Source organism: Chrysochloris asiatica, unplaced genomic scaffold (genome assembly GCF_000296735.1).
Source record: "Chrysochloris asiatica unplaced genomic scaffold, ChrAsi1.0 scaffold00331, whole genome shotgun sequence".
In the NCBI taxonomy this organism is placed as follows: Eukaryota; Metazoa; Chordata; class Mammalia; order Afrosoricida; family Chrysochloridae; genus Chrysochloris; species Chrysochloris asiatica.
Window position 1 is genome coordinate 1,698,316 of NW_006408849.1, and position 23,268 is coordinate 1,721,583.

General features: G+C 42.9%; 2 protein-coding genes across 2 annotated transcripts in view; one reads left to right on the top strand and one right to left on the bottom strand.

Annotated features, from left to right (window-relative positions):
- GID4 (GID complex subunit 4) overlaps nt 1–19,218 on the bottom strand; it is a 56,511-nt gene extending 37,293 nt beyond the window's left edge. Inside the window, exons 1-2 of the mRNA XM_006875534.1 lie at nt 18,964–19,218; nt 11,760–11,819 (exon numbers count right to left, since the gene is read on the bottom strand). Of these exons, the coding sequence (XP_006875596.1) occupies nt 11,760–11,819; nt 18,964–19,152 (249 nt within the window). The 5' untranslated portion in view covers nt 19,153–19,218. The remainder of the gene's footprint in view (nt 1–11,759; nt 11,820–18,963) is intronic.
- Nucleotides 19,219–19,848: 630 nt separating this feature from the next.
- The window catches only part of ATPAF2 (ATP synthase mitochondrial F1 complex assembly factor 2), a 20,430-nt gene continuing 17,010 nt past the window's right edge, over nt 19,849–23,268 (top strand). Inside the window, exon 1 of the mRNA XM_006875535.1 lies at nt 19,849–19,981. Coding sequence (XP_006875597.1) covers nt 19,849–19,981 — 133 coding nt within the window. The remainder of the gene's footprint in view (nt 19,982–23,268) is intronic.

Sequence of the window (23,268 nt, forward strand, 5' to 3'; positions counted from 1 at the left end):
TTATGCGGTGTTTTACCGTTTCCTTGTTATTCTTCAATGTAGCATAATATTCCATTGTGTGTATGTACCACAATTTGTTTAATCATTCTTCAGTTGATGGGCACTTTGGCTGTCTCCATCTTTTTGCAATTGTAAATAGTGCTGCTATAAACACTGGTGTGCATATATCTTCTCGTGTTGTGGCTCATTTTTCTTGTGGGTAAAAACCGAGTAGAGGGATTGCTGGATCATAAGGTATTTCTATTTTCAAAAGCCTAGTTCTTAAATAATTAATGCTTTTCCCTGAAATTTTGGTGAGGTTGGTAGCTGTATGCTTCCCCCTATTCCCACCCCACCCAATACATGGACTGAAAACAAATCCAATAATGTGGGTCTTAGTGTGACTTATTTATAAACTTTTCTTTAAGATATTTGTGAGCTTGTATACTTGCCATTAAGATACATTCACTTTATAATAACAATGCTTACAAAACAAGTGCTTTAAATGCCTACATTAAAAAAGAAAGATTTCAAATCAATATGCTAATTTTATAACCTGAAGAAGACGGGAGTAATAAAGATTAGAGTAGAAACAAATGAAATAAAGAATAGAAAAAAAAAAAGAGAGAGAGAGAGAGAGAACCCATGAAACCAAAAGTTGGTTTTTCAAAGGATCTATAAAATGGACAAACCTTCAGTTAGAATGACAAGGAAAAAAGGAAGAAGATGCAAATAGTGAAAATCTAAGATGAAAGTGGGGGTAAGGTAATAAATGCTACCTACCAACTCTACAGAAAAATTAAAAAGGATTAAAAGACAATGCTATACAATTATATGTCAACAAATTAGATAATTAAGAGGAAATGGACAAATGCCTATAAATACACAAACTACCTAAGTTGACTGAAGAAAGAAAGTATCTTAATAGAACTATAACCAAAAATTGATTAAATCAGTTTAAAACAAAAACAAAAAACCCACACAAAACACTTCAAAAAAAAGAAAAGTCCAGGACAAGATGGGCTTACTGGTGAATTCTACCAGACATCTTTATATTATTTTAATATTTTATTATGCATTTTGTAAAGGTTTACAGAGCAATTTAGGTTCCCACTCAACAATTTCTACACACCCTGTTCAGTGACATTGGTTATAGCCTTCACAATATTTGAACATTCTCATTAGCTACTTTCTCGTTGTTTCATTTCCATTAATCTAGTTTCCCTACCCCCCACCCCTTGCATGCCATATTTGTTTTAAAGTAGTTAGGCTATGTGGTCTCATATAGTTGATTTTTTTTTTTTTAAAGGAACACAGTACTTATGGGTGAGAATTTTAAAACCAACTGTTAGGTCAAGTTGATTCTGACTTACATAGGTTTTCTAAGACTGTAAATCTTTATGGGAGCAGACAGAGTCATCCTTCTCCCAGGGAGTGACTGGTGAGTTTGAACTGCTGACCTTGTGGTTAGTAGTTCAATGTGTATCCTACAGCACTATCAGAGTTCTTTTTTATGGGTAACAGTCAATATTTTTTTGAGCCAACTTAATTAGTATTTAGCTATAAGAAGACCTCAGGGGTTAGTTTCAGTTCAAGGTTTGAAGGGAATTTTAGGGTAATAGTCTCAGGGAGCCCTTCTGTCTCAACAAGAACAGTTAAGTCTGGGTGTTTAAAGGAATTTGAGTGGGGAGTAGTATGAGTAGAATGTAGAACTCTATGCAGAGAAGCAGCAACACCCCAGAGACGGAGGCAGAGATGAGGACATGGAGACAGAGAGCAGCTGAGGACTCTGGACTCATGGAAAGAGAAAGGCTGTGTGCTGGCAGTAGGAGGTTGGCTTGCAGAATGTGCCCTTTGGTTGTTTGAATGATTCCTGAGTGTTTTTGTGTGCATCCACCCTGCCCCCTCAGAAAAAACAACAACAACAAAAAAAAAACAGAGGGAATAGAAGCAAATACTGTGTAATCATTGCAATGAAACGATGAGTGTAAAAGCGATGTTCTCCCATGTAAACTATTACTCAATTCACAATAAAAACTTATTAAAAAACACACAAAAAAGGCATTTGTGGTTTGGGTCCACATCTTTCTTCCATTCCATCAGGATCCATCTAGATTAGAATGGTTAGATTAGAATGTGGCCTGATTAGAATGGTTGTTAGTGGTAGTCTGGCACCATCTAGTTCTTCTGGTCTCAGGACAGATGAGACCACAGTTTGTGTAGACTGTGAACTAGTTTCTAATTTGAGTCTTTGCTTTCCTTCTTTCTTTTTTGCTCTGTGTAGAGCCCACTAGTTGTATCAGAGATGGCTATTGTAAACTGTGAGAACACAGGCACTGGTCACCAAACAAGAATGCAGACTAGAACTCTATGAATTATATACTATGCCAATTGATTAGATACACCACAAGACTAGGGTTTCAATCCTTCAAATCCAACAATCCAATCCCATGACGTGTTTGGTTATATCTAAGAAATACAACTGTGCCTTATGTGCTTTATCACACAAGAACACTTACAAAGATGGAACCCATATAGGGCAGAAAACTATCAGAGAGCAAATAGTTTCCACTAACAGAGTATAATAGAAAAGTTTTAAGACTGCACCCTGTCAAAAGTAGAAAACTTGTAAGACCCAGACAATGCAGCAGGCCCATGAAGTTCTAGCTCTCACTGTTTCACTGTGTACATGCAAACATTCACACAGATGAGTGCATATAATATGCATAGACTCATATTGTTATTGTTGTGTGCCGTCAAGTCAGTTCCAACTCATAGCGATCCAAAAGAAGTGTTTCATGGAGCAGCAGGTGGGTTTGAACCACAGACCTGTGGCTCAAACCGACCTTGCGGCTCAGTGCTTACCCTACAACACCACACCAGAATGCCATACACCTATATACACAAACATATATTCGCATTTGTACACATATATTGTTAAGTGCCACTGAATTGTTTTGACTCATAGTGACAGTATACAAGGTAACCAAGGCTGGAAATATTTGTGGGAGCAGAAAGCCTCATAGTTCTCCTGCAGAGTGGCTGTTGGGCTCAAATTTCCAACTCTGTGGATTTTCAGTCTATAGCGCCCTTGCGCTGCCTGTCCCATATTGTTTCTATTGCTAGGTACTGACTCATAGCGACTCATAGCACAACAGAACAAAACACTGCCCAGAACTGCGCCACTCTCACAATTGTTACTTTGAGCCCACTGTGTTTCTACTGTGTTAATCCATTTCATTGGGGGTCTTCCTCTTTATCACCCATCCTTCACTTTACCAAGTATGATGTCTTTCCTAGGGACTGGTCCTTCCTATTAGCATATCCTTAAGTATGAGAGATAAAGTTTCACCATCCTGGCTTTTAAGGAGCATTCTAGCTATACTCCTTCAACACAGATTCGTTTGTTCTTTTAACAGTCCATGGTACTTTCAACATCCTTCTCCAACACCATAACTTAAATGCATCAATTCTTCTGCAGTCTTCTTTATTCACTGTTCAACTTTCAAATGCATAGGAGACAACTGAAAATACCATGGGCTTGGGTCAGGCACACCTTAGTTCTCAAACTGATATCTTTGCTCTTCAACATTTTGGGCAGGAAGCTTACTTGTGGAGTGGGGGAGTTAGATTTGCTGACCCACAAAGCTAGATCCAGGTGTCTTCAGGCTGAGGCTTATGGTGGAGCTATGTTTCTTGTGGGCATTTATCAGCAGCTGAATGGAAAAACTGTGCCCTGAGTATTTCTGACCCTGAATTATAACCAGCTAACTTGGAAGTTGTGAAAATGAAATGGAACGCATAAAGATAAATATTCTAGTCATTAGTGAGTGGAAATGGATTGTTATTGGCCATTTGAATCTGACAGTTATATGGTTTACTATGCAGGGAACAACAAAATAAAAAAGAACATATCAAGATCTGTTTTGAAGTACAACACTGTCTGTGATAGGATACTATCCATATGCCTACAAGAAAGCCCTGTTACTACCAATATTATTCAAATTTGTGCACCAACCACTAGAGCCAGTGATGATGAAGCTGAAGAATTCTACCACTTCTTCAGTCTGAAATTGATCAATCAAGCAATAAAGGTGTATTGATCATTACTGGTGACTGGAAGGTAGGAAAACACAAAGAAAGGGCCAGTAGTTGAAAAATATGGTGTTGGTGATAGAAATAATGCTAGAGGTCACATGACATAATTTTGCAAGGCCAATGACTTACTCATTGCAACTAGTTCTTTTAAGCAACATAAAAGACAACCATACACATGGACCGCCCCAGATGGAATACACAGGAATCAAACTGAGTATGTTTGTGGGAAGCGATGGTTGAAAAGCTCAATATGATCAGCCAAAACAAGACCAGGGCCGACTGTGGAACAAACCATCCCATTGCTCATGTGCAAGTTCAGGGTGAAGATGAAGAAAACTGAGACAAGTCCGTGAGAGCCAAAATATGGCTTTGAACATATCCTACCTGAATTTAGAGACCATCTCAAGAACAGATTTAACGCATTAGACACAAATGATTGAAGACCAGAAAAGCTGTGGGATACCATCAAGAACATCATATAGGAAGAAAGGTCATTAAAAAGACAGGAAAGATATGACTAATTGTGACTGCCACAAGTATAAAGGTAGAAGTTGTATAACAAAAAGGGGGAATAGTTAATCTTACATTGCAAGACCCTAGGACCATCAAGAGATAAGAGCATGAGTGGAACATGGGACCCTAACCAGAGAAGCAGCGACACCAAAGATGGAGGCAGAGGTGACGGCATGGAGAGACAGAGTAGTTGAAGACTTTGTTGTTGTTGTAATGTGCCATGGAGTCGGTTCCGACTCATAGCGACCCTGTACAGGGTTTCTGAGGCTGTAAATCTTTACCGGAGCAGAAAGCCTCATCTTTCACCCGCAGAACAGCTGGTAGTTTTGAACTGCTGACCCTGAGGTTCACAGCCCGATTCATAACCACTACGCTACCAGAGCTCCTTAGCTGAAGACTTTAGACTCATGGAAAGAGAAGTGCTATGTGCTAGCAGCTAGGAGGCTAGCTTGCAGAATGTGTCCTTTGGTTGTTTAAATGATTATATATTCCTGTGTGTTTTTGTGTACATAAAAACAAAACAAAAAACCCCAGAGGGAATAGAAACAAATACTGTTAACCAATGATGCATGGAGGGACTGTAATCATTGCAATGAAACAAGATACAATAGGTTGAGTGCAAAAACTGATGTTCTCCTATGTAAACTATCACTCAGTTCACAATAAAAGCTTTAAAAACAACAACAAAAAAGACAGGAGGAATACATACAGTCGCTGGGTCAGAAGAAAATGGTTGATGTTCAACCATTTCAAGAGTTAGCAAATGATTAATAATCGATGGTACTAAAGGAAGAAGTCCAAACTGCAGTGAAGACTTAGGCAAAAAAAAAAAAAAAAAGCTACAGGAATTGATGGACTACAAATAAAAATCTTTCAACAAACTGATGAAGCATTGGAGGCTCTTAATCATCTATGCCAAGAAATTTGGAAGACAGCTATCTGACCAGCCGATTAGAAGAGACCCATATTTGTGCTCATTCCAAAGAGAGGTGACCCAACAGAATGAAGACACCATCAAACAAAATTATTATCACATGCAGTTTTGCAGTACATCATTCAAAAATGACTAGATAGAGAACTGCCAGAAATTCAAGATGCATTCGTAAGAGAACATGGAATTAGGGATATCATTGCTGACATCAGATGGATCTTAGTTGAACAGGGACAGCTTTGCTGAGTATATGAATCTTGGTTGGCAAGTTTATTCTTTCAGAGTTTTATATATATCATCCCAATGCCTTCTTACCTGCATGGTTTCTGCTGAAAAATCAGAGCTTAGTCTTATTGGGTTTCCTTTATTGCTAACTTTTGGTTTTTCCTAAACTATTCTCAGGATTCTTTCCTTTTCTTTGGTTTTAGAAAGTTTGATGATGATGTGTCTTGGTTATTTTCTTTTAGAGTCGATCCTGTTTGGGGTTCATTCTGTTTCTTGAATGGTTATTTTTTCATCTTTCATGATATTAGGGAAGTTTTCTTCCAACAACTCTTCAACAATTTTCTCTGTGTTTTTTATTGTCTCTGTTCTAGAATTCCAATCACCCATAAATTGTGCCTTTTCATGGTGTTCCACGTAACTCTCATGCTTTCTTCAGATTTTTTCATTCTTTTTTCTGACTGTACAAGTATTGAGAGATTTACCTTCAAGCTAATGAATTCGGGTTTCCTTTGCTTCTAATCTATTCCTTTCAATGTTCATTTCTGAGATCTTAGTATTAGTCTTCCGGCTTTCTAATCACAGGTTTTATATTGTTTCAAAATCTGCACTTATTTTTCAAGTTTTTATTGTGAATTGAGTAATAGTTTACATGAGGGAACATCAGCCCTACACTCATCATTTCATTGCAATAATTATAATCTTCTCCATGCATCATTCAACAGTATTTGCTTCCATTACCTGTTCTTTATTTTTTATTTATCTTAAGGAGCTCTGGTAGCGTAGTGGTTACGAATCGGGCTGCGAACCACAAGGTCAGCAGTTTGAAACTACCAGCTGTGCCGCGGGAGAAAGATGAGGCTTTCTGCTCCCGTAAAGATTTACAGCCTTGGAAACCCTGTTCAGGGTCGCTATGGGTCAGAAACAACTTGACAGCACTTAACAACAATAACAATGTACACAAAAACACTGAGGAATATATAATCATTTAAACAACCAAAGGGCACATTTTGCAAGCCTGCCTCCTGACCGCAAGCACACAGCCTTTCCCTTTCCACGAGTCCAGAGTCCTCAGCCGCTCTCTCTCTCTATATCATCATCTCTGCCTCCATCTCTGGTGTCGCTGCTTCTCTGAATAAGGTCCCACATTCCAATCGACGGTCCTAGGGTCCTCTGTTTCTGGAATATAAGATTAACTACTCCCCCATTTTTGTTACAAAACTTTTACCTCTACAGTTTTTGACAATCACAATTCATCATGGTAACAATTACTCACTATTGAATCACAAGAATTTCATCCCCAAATCCTTTCACCAGACCCATCTAGACAAGATGAAAACTATTCAGTAGGGACTCTACCTTTCCCTGCACACTCTTAAACTAAACTCCCTCTTGAAAACTTGTAAGCCAGGCACTTCGTAAAATCTGCATTTATTTTGTCTGTTTGTTCTTGTAGTGTTTTCCTGAATTCTTCTAACCGTTTTTTATGTTCTTGCTTTCCTTGAATTTTTCTATCAATCCTTTGAAAGTACCTAAATATCATTCCTTTAAATTCTATTTCAGTTAGTTCCATTACCTTATCTTCCTCAGAAGCGAAGAAAAGAAAAGTGAGAAAGGAAATGAATGAAAGAAAACAGAAAAACCAGGGAAGGTAAAAAGAGAGAATAGAGTAATAAAGACAGATCAAAAGTGAAAAAAAAGAAGAGGGAAAATGAGAAAAAGAAAAGAAAAAACAGCAGCAGCAATAGAAAAAAAGTTTAAAATCCAAGGGAATGGAACGACAAAGAGGAGGAGAAAGAATACACAAACAAAAACTATGAAACAAGAAAAGGAATAAAACCCAATCGCCAAACAAAAACCAGTGTAGCTGTTGGACCCAAAAAGGAGAAAACTCTGGGGGGGCTCCTGCAAGCCAAGGAGCTCATGAGGTAGGTGTGGGAAGGAAGTGACAGCCAAGTTCCTAGATGGACTATGTTCAGAGCACTCAATCTGAAGGAGTTTGAGGAAGCCCCTTATGGAATTGGTTTCAGTGTCTGTTACGGCCAGAAGACAGCTGCAGGCAGGGGGCACTCTGCTGGTCTGGTGGCTCTGCAGATTCTGTAGATCCGGAGCTGAGTCCGCCTGAATCTAGGCACCAAAGCAGGGTACCAAAGCAGCAGAGCTGGCCCCACCTCACACTGATGTGGCTCCCGACCAGATGATTCCGAACTCCTGGAGAGCAGGGTCTGTGCTGGGAATGGACACAGCTCTAGTCACCAAGGGATTGAGGGAAAAAAGAAAGAATTGTGCCTTTCCTGTTGTGTGTGTGAATCTGCTCTGCCAGACTACCTTCTGTGGCCAAAGTACTTCCAACATGGTCACAATGCATCCGTCCGGCTGTTCACCAGTCTGTCTGTCTGTCTCTCTCTTGCTGCCCCTGCTCAGCTTCTCTTCCCAGCATGCACTCAGGCCACTTCTCTAACCTTTCCTCTGAAGTTCAGAGGCCCAGGATTTTCATCTGTGTCTGCTTCATTTGGTCTCTTGTATCTTTGTTGTAGAAGGTCCATGTAGTGTGTCTGCCTAGTCTACCATCTTGCCAGAAGTCCTGTAGTTTCTGGATTTTTATTTGTTCATGTCAATCATAAAAGGGACAATATACAATATATGTGTTTTATGATTAACTTATTTCACAAAACATAATATCCTCCAGGTTTATCCATATTCCAAGGTGTTTTGGAAATGCATTTTTTTTATCACTGAGTAGTATTCTACTGCATGCATGTACCCACAGTTTACTTCTCTATTCATCTGCGCTGGACACTTGGGGGGTTTCCATCATTTTGTTATTGTGATAGTACTGTGACTAATATAGGTGTGCACATTTCTATTTATATCACCTCTATTAGATCTGTAGGGGTGAAACTGCTCGGTCATATGACAGCTTACCTATTACCAAACATTTACAGAAAAGTTAATGCTAAATCTTATCAAATTCTTCCAAAAAATAATAAAAACACTTCTTCGTTCTATGAGGCAAGCATTACCGTGATACTGAGCCAGATACAGACACCACAAGCAAAGAAAACTACAGACCAATATCTCATGAATATAGATATAAAATATCCTGAACAAAATACTAGCGAACCAAATCCAGAAATATTTTCAAAGGATCATACGCTGTGATCACGTGGGATTTATCCCAAGAATGTTCAAAAGAAGAAAATCAATGTAATACATTACATTAATAGAATGAGAAAAGAACCACATGATCATCTCAGTGAATTGAAAAACTCCAACACTTTCAATATACACTTAGTAAGTTACAAGCTAAAAGCTCTTCCTCTAAAATCTGGAATGTCCACTTTCACCACTGCTATTCAATATTGTACTGGAAGTTCTAGTCAGAGAAATTAGGCAAGAAAAAGAAATAAAAGGCATCTAATTCAGAAAGGACACCACCAGCTGCTCCTCAGAATCGACTCGACGGCACAGGGATTAGCAGAAGATGACGTGGAAGAAGATGTAAAGAAGCAGTATCAAAAAACAAACTGCCATTAGACAATCTGGCAAAAGGATTCCAAATATTCAAGACTACTTTTGACTTTTTTTTTTTTTTTTAAACTGCATGAAACCTTCTATGACATATGAGCACCAAAAGTACAGCAAATGGTCAGAGGATTGGTGTTAGATAGAAAGATGTTTAGAGAAATTAAAAAGCAAAGAGAGAAATTACAATGTATTTATTTCTTTAAAGTTATACGGAGTATGTCTGTCTCTCCCGTCTCCCTTTTTTTTCCTTCATCTCTTCCTCCTGTCACCCAAGACAGCAAGATCAACTCCTCCTCTTCCTCCTACTCAATGTGAAGACAATTGAGTAATTTGTTAACAGTGGTGGTTTATGTGCCTGTGGAGTCGGTTCCGACTCATAGCGACCCTGCACAGAGTTTCCGAGGCTGTACATCTTTAAGAGAACAGAAAGCCTCATCTTTCTCCCATGGAACAGCTGGTAGTTTCGAACTGCTGACCTTGCAGTTTGCAGCCCAATTTGTAACCACTTTGCTACCAAATGTACAGTAAAGTACTGTAAATGTATTTTCTCTTCCTTGTGATTTATTATTTTTTCCCTCTAGCTTACTTTAGTGTTAGAGCACAATATAAAATACAAAATATGTGTTAATAATTAACTGTTTAAGTTTAAGGAACTCTGGTAGCATAGTGGTTACAAATTGGGCTGCTAACCTCAAGGTCGGCAGTTTGAAACTACCAGTGGTTCTGCGGAAGAAAGATGAGGCTTTCTGCTCCCGTAAAGATTTACAGCCTTGGAAACCCTGTGCAGGGTCGCTATGAGTTGGAACTGACTCCACAGTACTTAACAACAACAACAACAACAATCAACTGTTTATGGTACTGGTAAAGCTTCCAGTCAATAGTAGACTATCAGTAAAGTTTTTGGGAAGTCCAAAGTTATATGTAGATTTTTGACTATTTAGCGGTGAGAGGGGTTCCTCTAGACCCTGTGTAATTCCAAGTTTAACTTTATATACACATGGCTAATGAGCACACAGAAAGATACTCACATTTAGTTGCTATTACGGAAATGAGCATCAACATTACAACGAGACATCACTCCGTACCATTAGGATGGCGATTATCAGAAACACAGAAATGTTTAACAAGTGTTGGTGAGGAAGTGGAAAAACTGAAACACTCATGCACAGCTGGTGGGGATGTAAAATGGCACAGCCACTGCAGAAAACAGTTTAGCCGTCCCTCAAAAGGTTAAACATAGAATTATCAAATTATAAAGCAATTCCCCTTTACGATCTATAGCCAAAATAATCGAAAGAAGGAAATCAAACAAATATATATCAGTTTTTACTGCAGTATTAGTCAAAGTAATATAAAGGCAGACAGAACTCAAATGTTCATCAACAGATGAATGGAGAAACAAAATGTGGTATAGCGACATAATGGAGTATTTTTCATAAAGAGAAATGAACTTTTTATGTATGGATGAATACTGAAAACATCATGCTGAATGAAATGTGGCAAGAGCCACATATTATATGATTCCCACTCACAAGAAATATCCAGAATATGCAAGTACATAGAGACAAAAACCGATTGGTGATTACCAAGGGCTGGAATAAGGGGAATGGGGAATTAGTGTTTAATAGGTAGAGCTTCTGTTCAGGGTGATGCAAAACTTTCCAGAATGGACAGTGGTGACAAGTAGCACTCACTGCACAGAAAATGTAGTTACTGTTGCTGAAATGTACACTTAAAAATGGTTTTAACAGCAACATTTCTGTTATACATAAATTTTACCATAATAGACAAGCAATAAACAAACAAGAACACAGGAAAGATAATTCAGGCTGCTTTCATCAGGTCTCCCACGTGCTGAACTTGCCTTCCCGTAATTCTAGTAAGCTGCTAGATAAGTTGTCTACTTCTAGGCCATCGGAATGAATGGTAGTTAAGTTTTGTGTCAACTGATCTGGGCTTGGATTCCCCATGGTTTGGCCGATTAAGAGAATCCTCCACGGTGAGATCTAATGTAATTCAACCACCTCCATGATGTGATTTGATGTGATCAGCCCTGATCTGATGTCATTCTCACACGCTGTAAATCCTCACTTCTATGATGTTAAAGAGGTCGAATGCAGCTACAGGATTAGGTTGTATCTTGAGTCAATCTCTTTTGAGCTATAAGAGAAGACAGCTGAGTTCAGAAGGACCAAGTACCACTAAAAAAAAAGAGACAGGTGTGGAGTATGTCCTTCAGACCTGTTGTCCCTGCACTTTGAAGCTCCTTGATGCAGAGGAAGACTGATACCAAGACACAAGAACTCTAAGGAATGTGGGACCTACAGATACTGAAAGGAGACAAGGATCTTTCTCCAGAGCAGGCACTCTTGAGTTTAGACCGCTAGCCTCCAAAACTGTGAGGGAATAAATTTCTATTTGTAGAAGCCATCCACGTGTGGGCTTTCTGTTATAGCAGCATTAAATAATAACTAAGACAAATACTTACCTCAGTAAGGCCTTTAATTTTCAGGTATCCACAAAGGTAAGAGTTTTCCATGTCCACATGCTGCAAAGAAAAGACACACAATTGCATTATAAAAGGATGAGTCTCCCTGGGGACAAGCTGAAAAGGACTTTGGTAATTCTTTAGCATCCACAAGTCCAATGAGCATAGGGTAGACCTGGAGGACAGTGCATACCCAACTGTGAAACCACATCATGATGCAACTGATCCCAGGAAGTGCTTTCCTTGAACATCGAGTACTCTCACATCTCACTTGACATGCTATCTGTATTCTGTATGGTAATCTACCAGCCTTGTGCCATGCTGGGCCTGTGGTCTTTATGCCTGCTTGTATCCACAGTATCATCCTTAACCCTAGGCTTTATTCTTTCTAATGTCTTTTTGTTATTATAGTTAAGTGCTATTGAGTCATTTCTGACTCACAGAGACCCTATACAGGGTTTCCGAGGAGCAGCTGGTGGGTTTGAACTGCTGACATTGTGGTTCAAAGTCCAGTGCTGATCCTACGGGGCCACACTGTTCAATCACTGCTAGGAAGTTGACTCCACCCTATTATTTTCAATGTTGTTGTTGTTATTGTTATGTGACGTGGAGTTGGTTCCGACTCATAGTGACCCTGTACAGGGCTTCCAAGGCTGTAAATCTTTACGGGAGCAGCAAACCTCATCTTTCTTCCGCGGTACAGCTAGTAGTTTCGAACTGCTGATCTTGCAGTTCTCAGCCCAATTCGTAACCACTACACTATATGATTTCTTTATGAAATAGCAGAATACGTAGGAAAAGCATCTTATAAAGGTTTATGTGTTATAAACTTCAGTTATGACTCCAAACACCAACTAAAAATATGAGTACATTGGAATATCCACTCTGCCTATTTCATATATCATTACTGCTAAGTGCTGCCAAGTCAGTTCTGACTCATAGTGACGCTATATAGGGCTTCCAAGGAGCAGAGGGTGGGTTCGAACTGCTGACCTTGTGGTTTGCAGTCCAGCACTGATCCAATAGTGCCACACCTGGAGTCTCTGACCATTTCATATACTGTTGTTGTTGTTATTGTTAAATGCCACCGAGTCGGTTCCAACCCATAGCAACCCTGTAAAGGGTTTCTGAGGAGCAGCTTGTGAGCTTGAACCGCCAACCTTGCAGTTCAAACAGCTTTGCAGTCTGACACATTAATTAACCCACAGCACCACATACATTTCATATATAGATACTTGACTTTCTCAATGAAATGAGTTAGAAGCCTAAAGTAAACAGAAATAGCAGGCATGGTACATTTTGAGGTTTGATGGCTTCCAGTGACTGGCTGGGGAGCACAGTACCTCTGTAGAATAAACACTGGATTGCAAACCACAAAGGCAGCAGTTTGAGCCCACCGGTCACTTCACTGGAGAGAGATGAGACTTTCTGCTTCCAGACATTTTCAGCTTTAAGAACCCCATCCAGTGTCACTATAAATCTAGGATCCAATTCAACAACAGCACTTAAAAAGATGACACACTGCTAGATGTGAACCAAGTTCCTTTTTCCATGCTTGCAAAAACTCTGATGGATCTAAGCCAAAACTATGCTCCCCTTGCAAGTCATTGGTTTAGAGGAGAATGACCCAGTTCTGGCCAATTAGATGTGTAAGTCTCTTAGGTGCTTCTTGGAAAGGCTGCTGGCTTCTGAGAAGAGGCACATGAGGGAAAAATGGTTGTCTTCCAGTGGTGCTGACTGTGTGAGGAGGGCAGCACAGAAAGATGGGACCCAGTGGGAGACCCTGAATTAGCCAGTTGGCAACATGCCATCTCCAAACTTGTTGCAATGTGAGATAACAAGTTCAGTTAGTCTTTTTTTTAAATGGGCATGGTTACTTGTAGCTAAAAGCGTATCAACTAGTAAATTTCATCCAAACTTAAGAAAGTAAATCTCTACAATTAAAACAATGCAAAATACAATAGTATTGATGGAAAATGTTGGGAATGGTCGGTTTGAACCACAAGGTTGGCAGTTCAAGCTCGCTAGTCGCTCCTGGGAAACTCACTATGACTTGGAACCGACTTGATGGTACTAACAACAACAATGGTTGAACATGACAAACTTAAGTTAATGTCACTGAACTGTAGTTTGAACAACAAGAAAAAAAAATTGGTTAAATTTGAAAATGGATAGTGGTGATGCGTATACAGTATCATGAATATAATTAAGATCCCTGAATTGTACATTTAAAAATGGTTAAGATGGCAAGTGTTTTACTACGTATGTTGTTGTTATGTGCCGTGGCGTCGTTTCCAACTCATAGCAACCCTGTACAGGGTTTCCAAGGCTGTAAATCTTTATGGGAGCAGAAAGCCTCACCTTTCTCCCGCGGAACAGCTGGTAGTTTCAAACTACTGACCTTGAGGTTTGCAGCCCGATTTGTAACCACTATGCTACTAGAGCTCCTTTTTGCTATGTATGTTGTTGTTGTTATGTGCCGTGGAGTCAGTTCCGACTCATAGCAACCCTGTACAGGGTTTCCGAGGCTATGTATACTTTACTGTAAAACAAATTTTAAGTACAACAAACTGACAATGGTACTGAAGTACACTGAAATGTTAGATGAGGCCTCATTTCAAGAAACCGAGAAAAGTTCTGTGGCATATAGTTGACCTGTGAACTCACCTAATTCCAATGGTACCCTAACTCAAAAACTGTAATGAACTGAGTCAGCCAGATGATGTCAGCACCAAAGCAACCAGCAAGCTTCAATGAGGTTAAGGTGCTCTGACAGCACATCCATATGAAACTGTCAAGAGTTTTAAAATATTCTCATCTGCTGAGCCAATCCGGTTTAGTAATTAGCTTTTAATAACGGCACAGAGCTCTAGCCTGAGGTCTTACATTTCATGTATACAACTGGCTTTCAAACTGGGGAGTTCACAACTGCCAGGGAGAGTAGTAGGTAGCAAGGATACTTGATAAAAAGATGAAAATTTGAAACATTTTTCAGGATCAAGAATCAGAATGTCAGTCTGGTCTTCATTCAGCCATGCATCTCTACTGTTTTGTCCAAACTGATCTTGATGATGGACAGTGAACTCAAATTCAACACAAGATAGGGTGACAGGTCAGCAACTCAACGAGAAAGATAACATAGCAAATGCTTAGGAAGAAGGTCTTAGAAGCTCCTCTTGTTACTGTCCATTTCACAGTGAACACTGGGCTTCTTGGATGGCAGAAGAAAGGAGCGACTGGTGAATTTGAACCACCAATCTTGTGGTTCAAACTGATATTGCAGTTGAGTGCTTATCCTACAGTGCCCACCTGGACTCCATTTGTTGTTGTTGTTAAGTGCCGTCGCGTTGATTCCGCATAGCAACCTCGTATAGGGTTTCCAAGGAGCAACTAGTGAGCTTGAACCACCGACCTTGCAGTTCAAAGGATTCCATTAGGGAAACGCAAATCAAAACCACAATGAGAAGGCACTTGACAACAACAGCTGCAACAAGGATGGTTAAAATAAAAATGACCAGAAGCACTGGCGAGGATGTGGAGAAACTGGAACCCTTATCTATTCCAACTCCTAGCCACAGGTTTTCCGAGGAGCAGCTGCTGAGTCTGAAGTGCCGACCCTGTGGTTTCAGCCGACTTTGCAGTCCAGTGCTTCTACAGTGCCACACCAGGACTCGCTGCAATCACTCTGGAATCAGTTATCATATAATGGATTCATAGAGTTATCATGTGACCCAGCAACGCCACTCCTAGGTGTCCACTCAAGAGACCTGAAAGCATCCATCTACACAAAAACTTGTACATGAATGTCCAAAGCAGGACAACTCGCAGTAGCTACAATGGAAAACAATTCAGGTGTGGACCATCTGGTGAACGGATAAACAAAAAATTATTCAACCATTAAAGAAGTGAAGTTGTACACAGGGGCTTCATAAAAATTCATGGAAAAATGGAATTGAAAGATCATGGAAATTTCCCACAAACTTTCTGAAGCTCTTTAGTACAAGCTGCAACATGGATGAACCTTGAAAACACTGTACTGAGTGAGAGAAGCCAGTCACAAAGACCACCACATGTGCAAGGGCGGACCACAGTGTGTGAGATTCCATTTATACGACAAATCAGAAATAGGCAAGTTTACAGTCCTGGTGTGTAGTTATGGTGTGGCACTGTGGGTTAATGCACTAGACTGCAAGGTTGGTTTAAACCGCAAGGTCAGTGGTTCAATCTCATTAGTCGCTCCTTAGAACCCTTATACAGGGTCACTATGAGTCACAATTAACTTGATGTCACTTAACAACATAGTCCTGGTATGGTACTGTAGGATAAGTACTGAACTGCAAAGCTGGTTTGGACCACAAACCCACCATTCCCTTCTTGGGAACCCTACACAGGGTCACTATGAGTTGGAACTGACTCGATGGCACTAACAACAACACAGACCTGGTATGGTACTATAAGATAAGTACTGGACCACCAAGGTTGGTTTGGACCACAATCCCACCAGCTCCTCCTCATAAACCCAACAGAGGGTCACTATGAGTCAGAACCGACTGGATAGAACTTAATAACAACAACAAAGCCCTGGTGTGGCACTATAGGAAAAGCACTGGTCTGCGAACCATTAGGTCGGTGGTTCAAGCCCACCAGCTGCTCCTCAGAAACCCTATATAGGGTCCATTTGTTGGAGACTCGATGGCACTAACAATAGGTCAGAAAGGAGATGAGTGGAGGGGGCACAGTTGACGGCTAAGGGGCATTTTTTTGGGGGGAGGGTAATGAAAATGTTCTAATATTAGATTGTGGCCACAGTTACAAAATTCTAACTTACTAAAAACTACTGAAGTGCACCCGATCAAATGGGTGAAATTGTATGGTATATGAATATCTTGATAAAACTGTTGAAAAGAAAGTAGCAGAGTTATGAAAGGCAGGAGAAGCATTCTGGGAAGGCTGAATCTGAGAAACTAGTCCTGGCTGAAAAACCAGATGATGGGGCAATTTAGATGCCACTGACTAGTCCCCATGACAAACAGCTCACTAATCCTGATATAGGATGCACGGCAGCATTCCTTGAAATGAGCATAGACCTTATCAACAAGGATCCGACTCAAGTGACTTCCAGCCCTGGGCAGGGTGTCTGCTCTGATATCTGTCAACTGAGCACAAATTTTCCCCAAACATCAAATTCTACAAGGTCACTGACTCACTCACCCTTACCATGGGTTCACAAAGAAATTTGGCACCTGACAGTTCAGAAATAACACCCTAATGATAGGAAAGAGTAGTTACTGCAGTAACCAAAGCAGGGTTCCTTTTGACACTTTGCTACCCTACCACTAGTCCCCTAAAAATATCGGAAACCACTGGCTTTACAAATGGGCACAAATTCAAGCTCATTCCAAATACATGACTCATATTTGGGATCCCACTTAAATTTTATGGTTACCAAAAAGAAAAAAGCTTGCATCTTAATAGTAAATGTTCACATTTAAGTCGAAGAGGGATTATCTCATGAGAAATAAAACTTTGAGACTGAAAGATGTCAATCACAACAGTTTTTCAATTAAATAAATATCACAAAAGAGTTTTAAATTTACAGACCAACAGATAATTAACTCTAGGATACAGTTTTCCTAATAGAAAAACATGAGAAAATGCATTGCTAAACAAAAGTAAACAGAAACTGATGAACAAGCTATAGTTAACAAAACAAAAACAAAAATATATTCCATTATCTTTTGGGTGGCAGATCTACTTGTTCAGAAGAGGTGATGTTTAAGATTTAAAATAGACAAGGGCAGGTAAGCATGAGGAATGGACACATTCTGTCCTCACCCATGGAAGCAGGAGGGTATCACACTAGAACCTCAGAGCTTTCTAAGAGTTGTCAAGGGAACAGAAACTTGAAGGGGTTTTTAGGAACAGCCTAGTAGGCAAGGGTCTCACACTAAGAAGAAAGTCGCAAAGGAAGAGACAAAGTGATTCTACAGGAGAAGTAGGCATAGAGGAGGAATAGTTTTGTGGAGAAGAAGATTAAAAAGTGTACTCACTGCTCTTGACTGGGAAAAAAAAAAATCAAATGTGCTATCATTTGTATATAAGGAGTGAGGTACAGGGAAGGGCCAGAAGTGAAGGTATATTCCAAAGTTGGTTAGAGGCTGGCAGCAGGTACTCAGAAATCCAGGTCAACTAGGAGGAAGAGGGCCATAGAAAGGAAATATCCCTCTGAGAAATAGAACTAACTGGGTGAGTTAGATTGCTAGTACATGGGTAGCCCTATGCCTGTGCAGATAAAAACTTAGGGATACAGAAAGAGGGTCCACTGGAGCAAGGAATGAGGAAGATGCAGTTATGGATGGCAGGGAGGTCTGACTTAGTACAGGGCCAGGAAAGTGGAGGTGATTATAGTGGCCAAAGAAGGAGAAATGGGGTATGAGAGGCCTAGGGCAGGAGGCCTGGAGGTGGAAGCAGCTGTGAAGTGCTGAGAGTATGGAGAAGAGACCAGAGCAGTGGGTGTGTAGGAGATGGAGAAGAGGGGACAAGAGGCAACAGACTGTGAGGAGCACCATCTAGCAGCACTCAGGGTGTGAGGCCCTGGGGTTTGGGAGAGTGGTCTTAAGGCTGAGCAATCAGTTGGGGGATTGAAGCTCTCAGGATCAGGGGCTAATACAATAAAGGGAGCCAAAGGGTATCAGATTCAGTTCTCTCAAGGAGGAAACAAGAGGAGGAGGGTGATCTTGGAGGATTCCTGGGACTGAGGGAAAGGGCCCAGGTCTCAGGTCTGGGAGAATGTCATGGGCCCGGTCATGGGAGGGGTGTCCCCAGTCAAGTAAATCCAATGTGGACTTCAGGATTTGAGAGTTTGGTGGGCGTCTGATCTAGGGTCGACAAGACTGATTACGGGGTGGGGGTGGGGGTAGAGTGGTGCCCAGGTTCAAGTGGTAAGGACTTCCTGATCCCTGAGGGCAGGTCACGGAGAGTCCGGTCAAGGGGCTCCAAGTCTAGGGTTGGATCCCGGTCTGAGAGGCAGGTTGGGGTTGTGGATCGAGGAGTTTGAAACACCAGCTGGGCAGGTCCCAGCTGAGAAGCGCCGGGCGCAGAAGGCCCGGGTAGTGAGGATTTGATCCGCGGCCGCAGGCTCGAGGACCTCGGGCTGGCTCGGGCCGTGAGCACCTCGAGGTTGCGGCCACCGTCCGGCGCTCACCTGCAGCACTACCTCCACGTCGTAAGAGTTCCCCTTGCTCTTCTGGTGACCGCGGAACTTGGAGCCGCTGTAAAGCAGGCTAGTGGCCACGCCGGGCTGTTGCGTGTTGATGGGCGGCGGTGGGATGAGTGAAGCCGCGGAGGCGGCCGAGGCACCCGCCGGCGGTGGACACTCTGTGCGGACCGGCATCGCGGGGTCCCCCGGAGCCAGGGCTGGGGGAGGGGAGAGGAACCGCCGTCGCCGCGCGGGAGCCGAGGAGGGGGAGGGGAGGGGGGCCGGGCGCGCATGCACGGGTGGCCGCAGGGAAGACCACTCGCCCGCCGCCTGCCCACTACAGCTCCCGCCGCCACCGGGACCCCGGGACTTGCGAGCAGGGCTTCCCAGCGTTGCGCCGGACCCCTCCGCTCGTCTCGCGCGCTCACGCGCACGCACACACACGCACGCGCACGCAGTCTCTCGCTCTTACACTTAAACGCACACTCACACATACATACACACGCTCTGCCCCTTCCGATTGGCTCATGTTTGCCAGGAGCCGGCACAGGCTCATGCAGCGCGCTCTCCCATTGGCGGATGGAGAAAACACGTGGCGGATGACGATCGGCCCTCTGGTACTTGTAGTTTTCTTCTAGAGGCTCGGCGTGGAGGGGTGGGGCGACGTGCGTTTGTGATGCGGCTAGCCGGGTGTGCGCGCATTGGCGCGCCGGAGCTACAGTGTGCTGGTTGTGTCATGTGGAAGATGGCGGCGCCCAGGGCAGCGGAAGGCTCTGGGAATCGGTGAGAGAAGTTTCTGAACAGCTCGCGCGCGCTGCGCGGCGATCCCTGTGCTCGGTGTGTGCTGCGCTCAGGCTTCGTTCCGCGTGTCCTCGGAGGCCCTCGGGCACTATGTGGTGGAGCTGCCTCCAGCTGCGGGACTGGGGACGCCACCTCCTGAAATGGCCCCTGGGTGGCCCCATCAACTCGGTGGTGACCGGGGCAATCCCGCAGCTCTGGGCCCGAGCTTACGCCCCACCAACAGGTGAGGCCAGGGCACATCCCCTTTGGACCAGGGTCCACTGCAGGTTAAGATGGAAGTGGGTCCAGATTCTGCCGCAGACCGGGAAAGGGAAGCCAGCAGGCCGTGGTACGAGACAATCATTGACATTTGGCCCGCGCTGCTTTTCTCAGCTTGTAAGGAAAGCAGATGTTCCGTCTCTGTTTTCAGATGGGAACATTCGGGTTTGGGATCCAGACTTCAGGGTCACAGAGCAGACTGTGTGAGAGGTTGTAGAGAACAAAGGCCAACTCCCTGATTGCTTTTTGTGTCCCAAGCGCCCAGCGCTGAACCCGACACCAAAGGGGCTGGAATACAGCCCTCCTTCCTGCCCACTTTGCACCAGATCTCCTGGCTTCCTCCTGGTGTCCTGTCCGAACTCCTGCCATCTCCAGTCTTCTCTGGTAAATAGGACTGGACACCACGTTTCTGGAGATAGGCTTTAAGAATAAGAGTCGGAATAACCTGCTTCAGTAAATGAAGAGAATAATGCTGTTCTTTATTCTGTCGACTTTCCTGTGCTGGGGCAGGCGGTATAGTGGCCTTCAAGATAGAGTGGTCCCGCCTTCATGAGAGCGGAAGACTATGATAGCCTGGTTAAATAGAGGCTAGGTGTGGCACTGTAGGGTAAGCAAGCACTCGACTGCAAGCTTGTTTTGAACAGCAAGGTCGGCTGTTCAAATTCATCATCCACTCCTTCAAAACCCTAGACAGGGTCGCTATGAGTCGGAACCAACTCCATGGCACTGAACAACAACATCACATCCTGTTAAAGGGGTTGTGCAAAGAAACCATGAGAACACAGAAGCGTCTACTTCCATCTAGAGGGAGGTGGATCAGGACCAACTGAGTCTTGATAGATGACTGTTGTTGTTGTGTGCCGTGGAGTCGGTTCCGACTCATAGCGACCCTACACAGGGTTTCCGAGGCTGTAAATCTTTACGGGAGCAGAAAGCCTCATCTTTCTCCCGCGGAACTAATGGTAGTTTCGAACTGCTGACCTTGCGGCTCGCAGCCGGATTCGTAACCACTACGCTACCAGAGCTCCTTTGATAGATGACTAGCATTTTGGTAAAGAGAAGAAGAAAGTGCTGGGTATCTAGAACGTGTCTAGAGATGACAGCATGGCTCGGAGGACTATGCCTGATTTAGAAAGTCCAGAGCCCAGGCAGCTTGGCATTGTGTCAGGAGTACAAATCTGTGGTGCTGGGTTACACTGGTACTTTGCATCGCACTTTCTTCTGTGAGGTGAAGGATTATGCCAACTCTGAGGGGAGTTCCATAAATTTATACAAATGGGAAGTCTGTTGGATGCAGCAGGGAGCTGAGTTTTCACCTATCAGGGCCCAGGTAAAGGGCTTGAGGTGAGCCATGATGAGCCGGTAGAAGGAAGGACGTTCTAAGGAGGCATAGCATGAGCAAACCATCATCCAGAGATCATCAAGCTGATAAACTCCTGCTTTCCATCACTGTGACCCTTGATCTATGCTCTCCTTTTACTTTCTACTGCAGCCGTACTAGTTGAGGCTCTTGGCAGCACCTGTTGGATGGTTGGTGGTCCCACATGAAAGAAAATATGAATGAAGGAAGGAGGTACAGTAAGAGGAAGCCCATAAACTAGGTATATGCATGCTCTATCAGTGTGAGGTTTTAAGGCTTCATTTGATAAGGAGATTGAATTTGACCCTTTAGAAATGAACGTACTATTGAAAGAGAAAGGTGGCTTAGGCCCCTGTGCTAGTTTGTGTGGTGCTGTAAAATAAGCACCGGACTCCTAAACTTAAGGTCAGCGGTTCAAACTCACCAGCTGCTCCTCTGAAACAGCTCCAAGCTGAAACAGTTCCAACTGACTTGATGGCACTTAACAACAAAACAGCACTAGCTTGTCAGATCCATTGACTGCTTGGAGGAGGTAGAGGTGGCTTCTGGAAAAGCGTCATTGACGAGTTGTTTGTCACTTGGACAGGTCATTTAGCTTCTTAGAGCCCTTACCATCACAGAAGCACCACCAACTCTTGTCTTCCTCATGTGGATTCAGGGAGATTCTTTGACCTGTCACTTGTTTTAGTTTTTTTAAGTTTTTATGGGAGAACATCACCTTTACATTCACCCTATCGTAGTTCATTTGATTGCAGTGCATCATCATTCAACAGCATTTGCTTCTATTCCCTCTGTGGGTTTTTTTTGGATGTGCACCGAAGCATTCAGGAATATATAACCATTCAAACAACCAAAGAGACCACCCCACAAGCCTGTCTCTCCCCCACCCCAGGCTGTCAGCACACAGCCCCTTTCTCTCCTTGAGTCCAGAGTCCCCAGCCGCTCCATCTCTCCGTGTCACCATCTCTGCCTCCATCTCTGGTGCCACTGCTTCTCTGGATAGGGTCCCCCAATCTGCTCTTCTCCCATGATGGTCCCAGGGCCCTACGCTCCTGGACTGCAAAGTCAATCACTCCTCTCCTTGTGTTAAAAAAAAATCTACCTGTACATTTGCACCACTCACAATCAGTCGTGATAGCAATTATTCATTATTGAACCACAAGAGTCTTATCCCCATCTCCTTTCACCAGCCTTGTCCAGGCAGGTTAGAAAACACTCAGTGGCGATTCTACCATTCCCCCACCCCCTCTGGAACTAGGCTCCCTCTTGAAAACTTGAAAGCCAGTCACTTCGTGCTTTTTTAGCCCCAACCCCCACACATTTTGGGTAGCCAATGTCTAAGTTGCCCATTCATGTCAGCCCTGTGTACCGAGGGGATGGGAATGATCCTTGCTGTGAAGATTCGTTTCCTCTTTTGTACATCAAATTGTAGCGGATTACTTTTTTCACACTTCTTTCTTCCCCTAGTCAAGTTCTGATCATCCAGCCATTGAACCCTGGTCATATGGGTACTATCTGCAAGTGTGGGTGTTCTTGGTCATCTCACCTCGCTTCCTATCAGCTGGATGCTTTGCTCTCTGCTTTAGGCCTCCTCTGCCACTTGTTTTTTTTTTTTTTTTTATGTTTTATTGTGAATTATGTGATAGCTTACATGGGAGAACATTGGTATTACATTCATTCTATCGTGTATGTCTCATTGCCATGGTTACAATCCCCTCCATGCAATCCTTCCCCCGTGCCCCCAGGTCTTCAGCACACACTCGCTCTCCCTCTCTGTATCTGAAGTCTCCAGCTGCTCCATCGCTCCACGTCATCATCTCTGACTCCATTTCAGGCATCACTGCTTCTCTGGGTAGGGTCCTGCTCTCTGCTCTTCTCCCTTGATGGTCCTA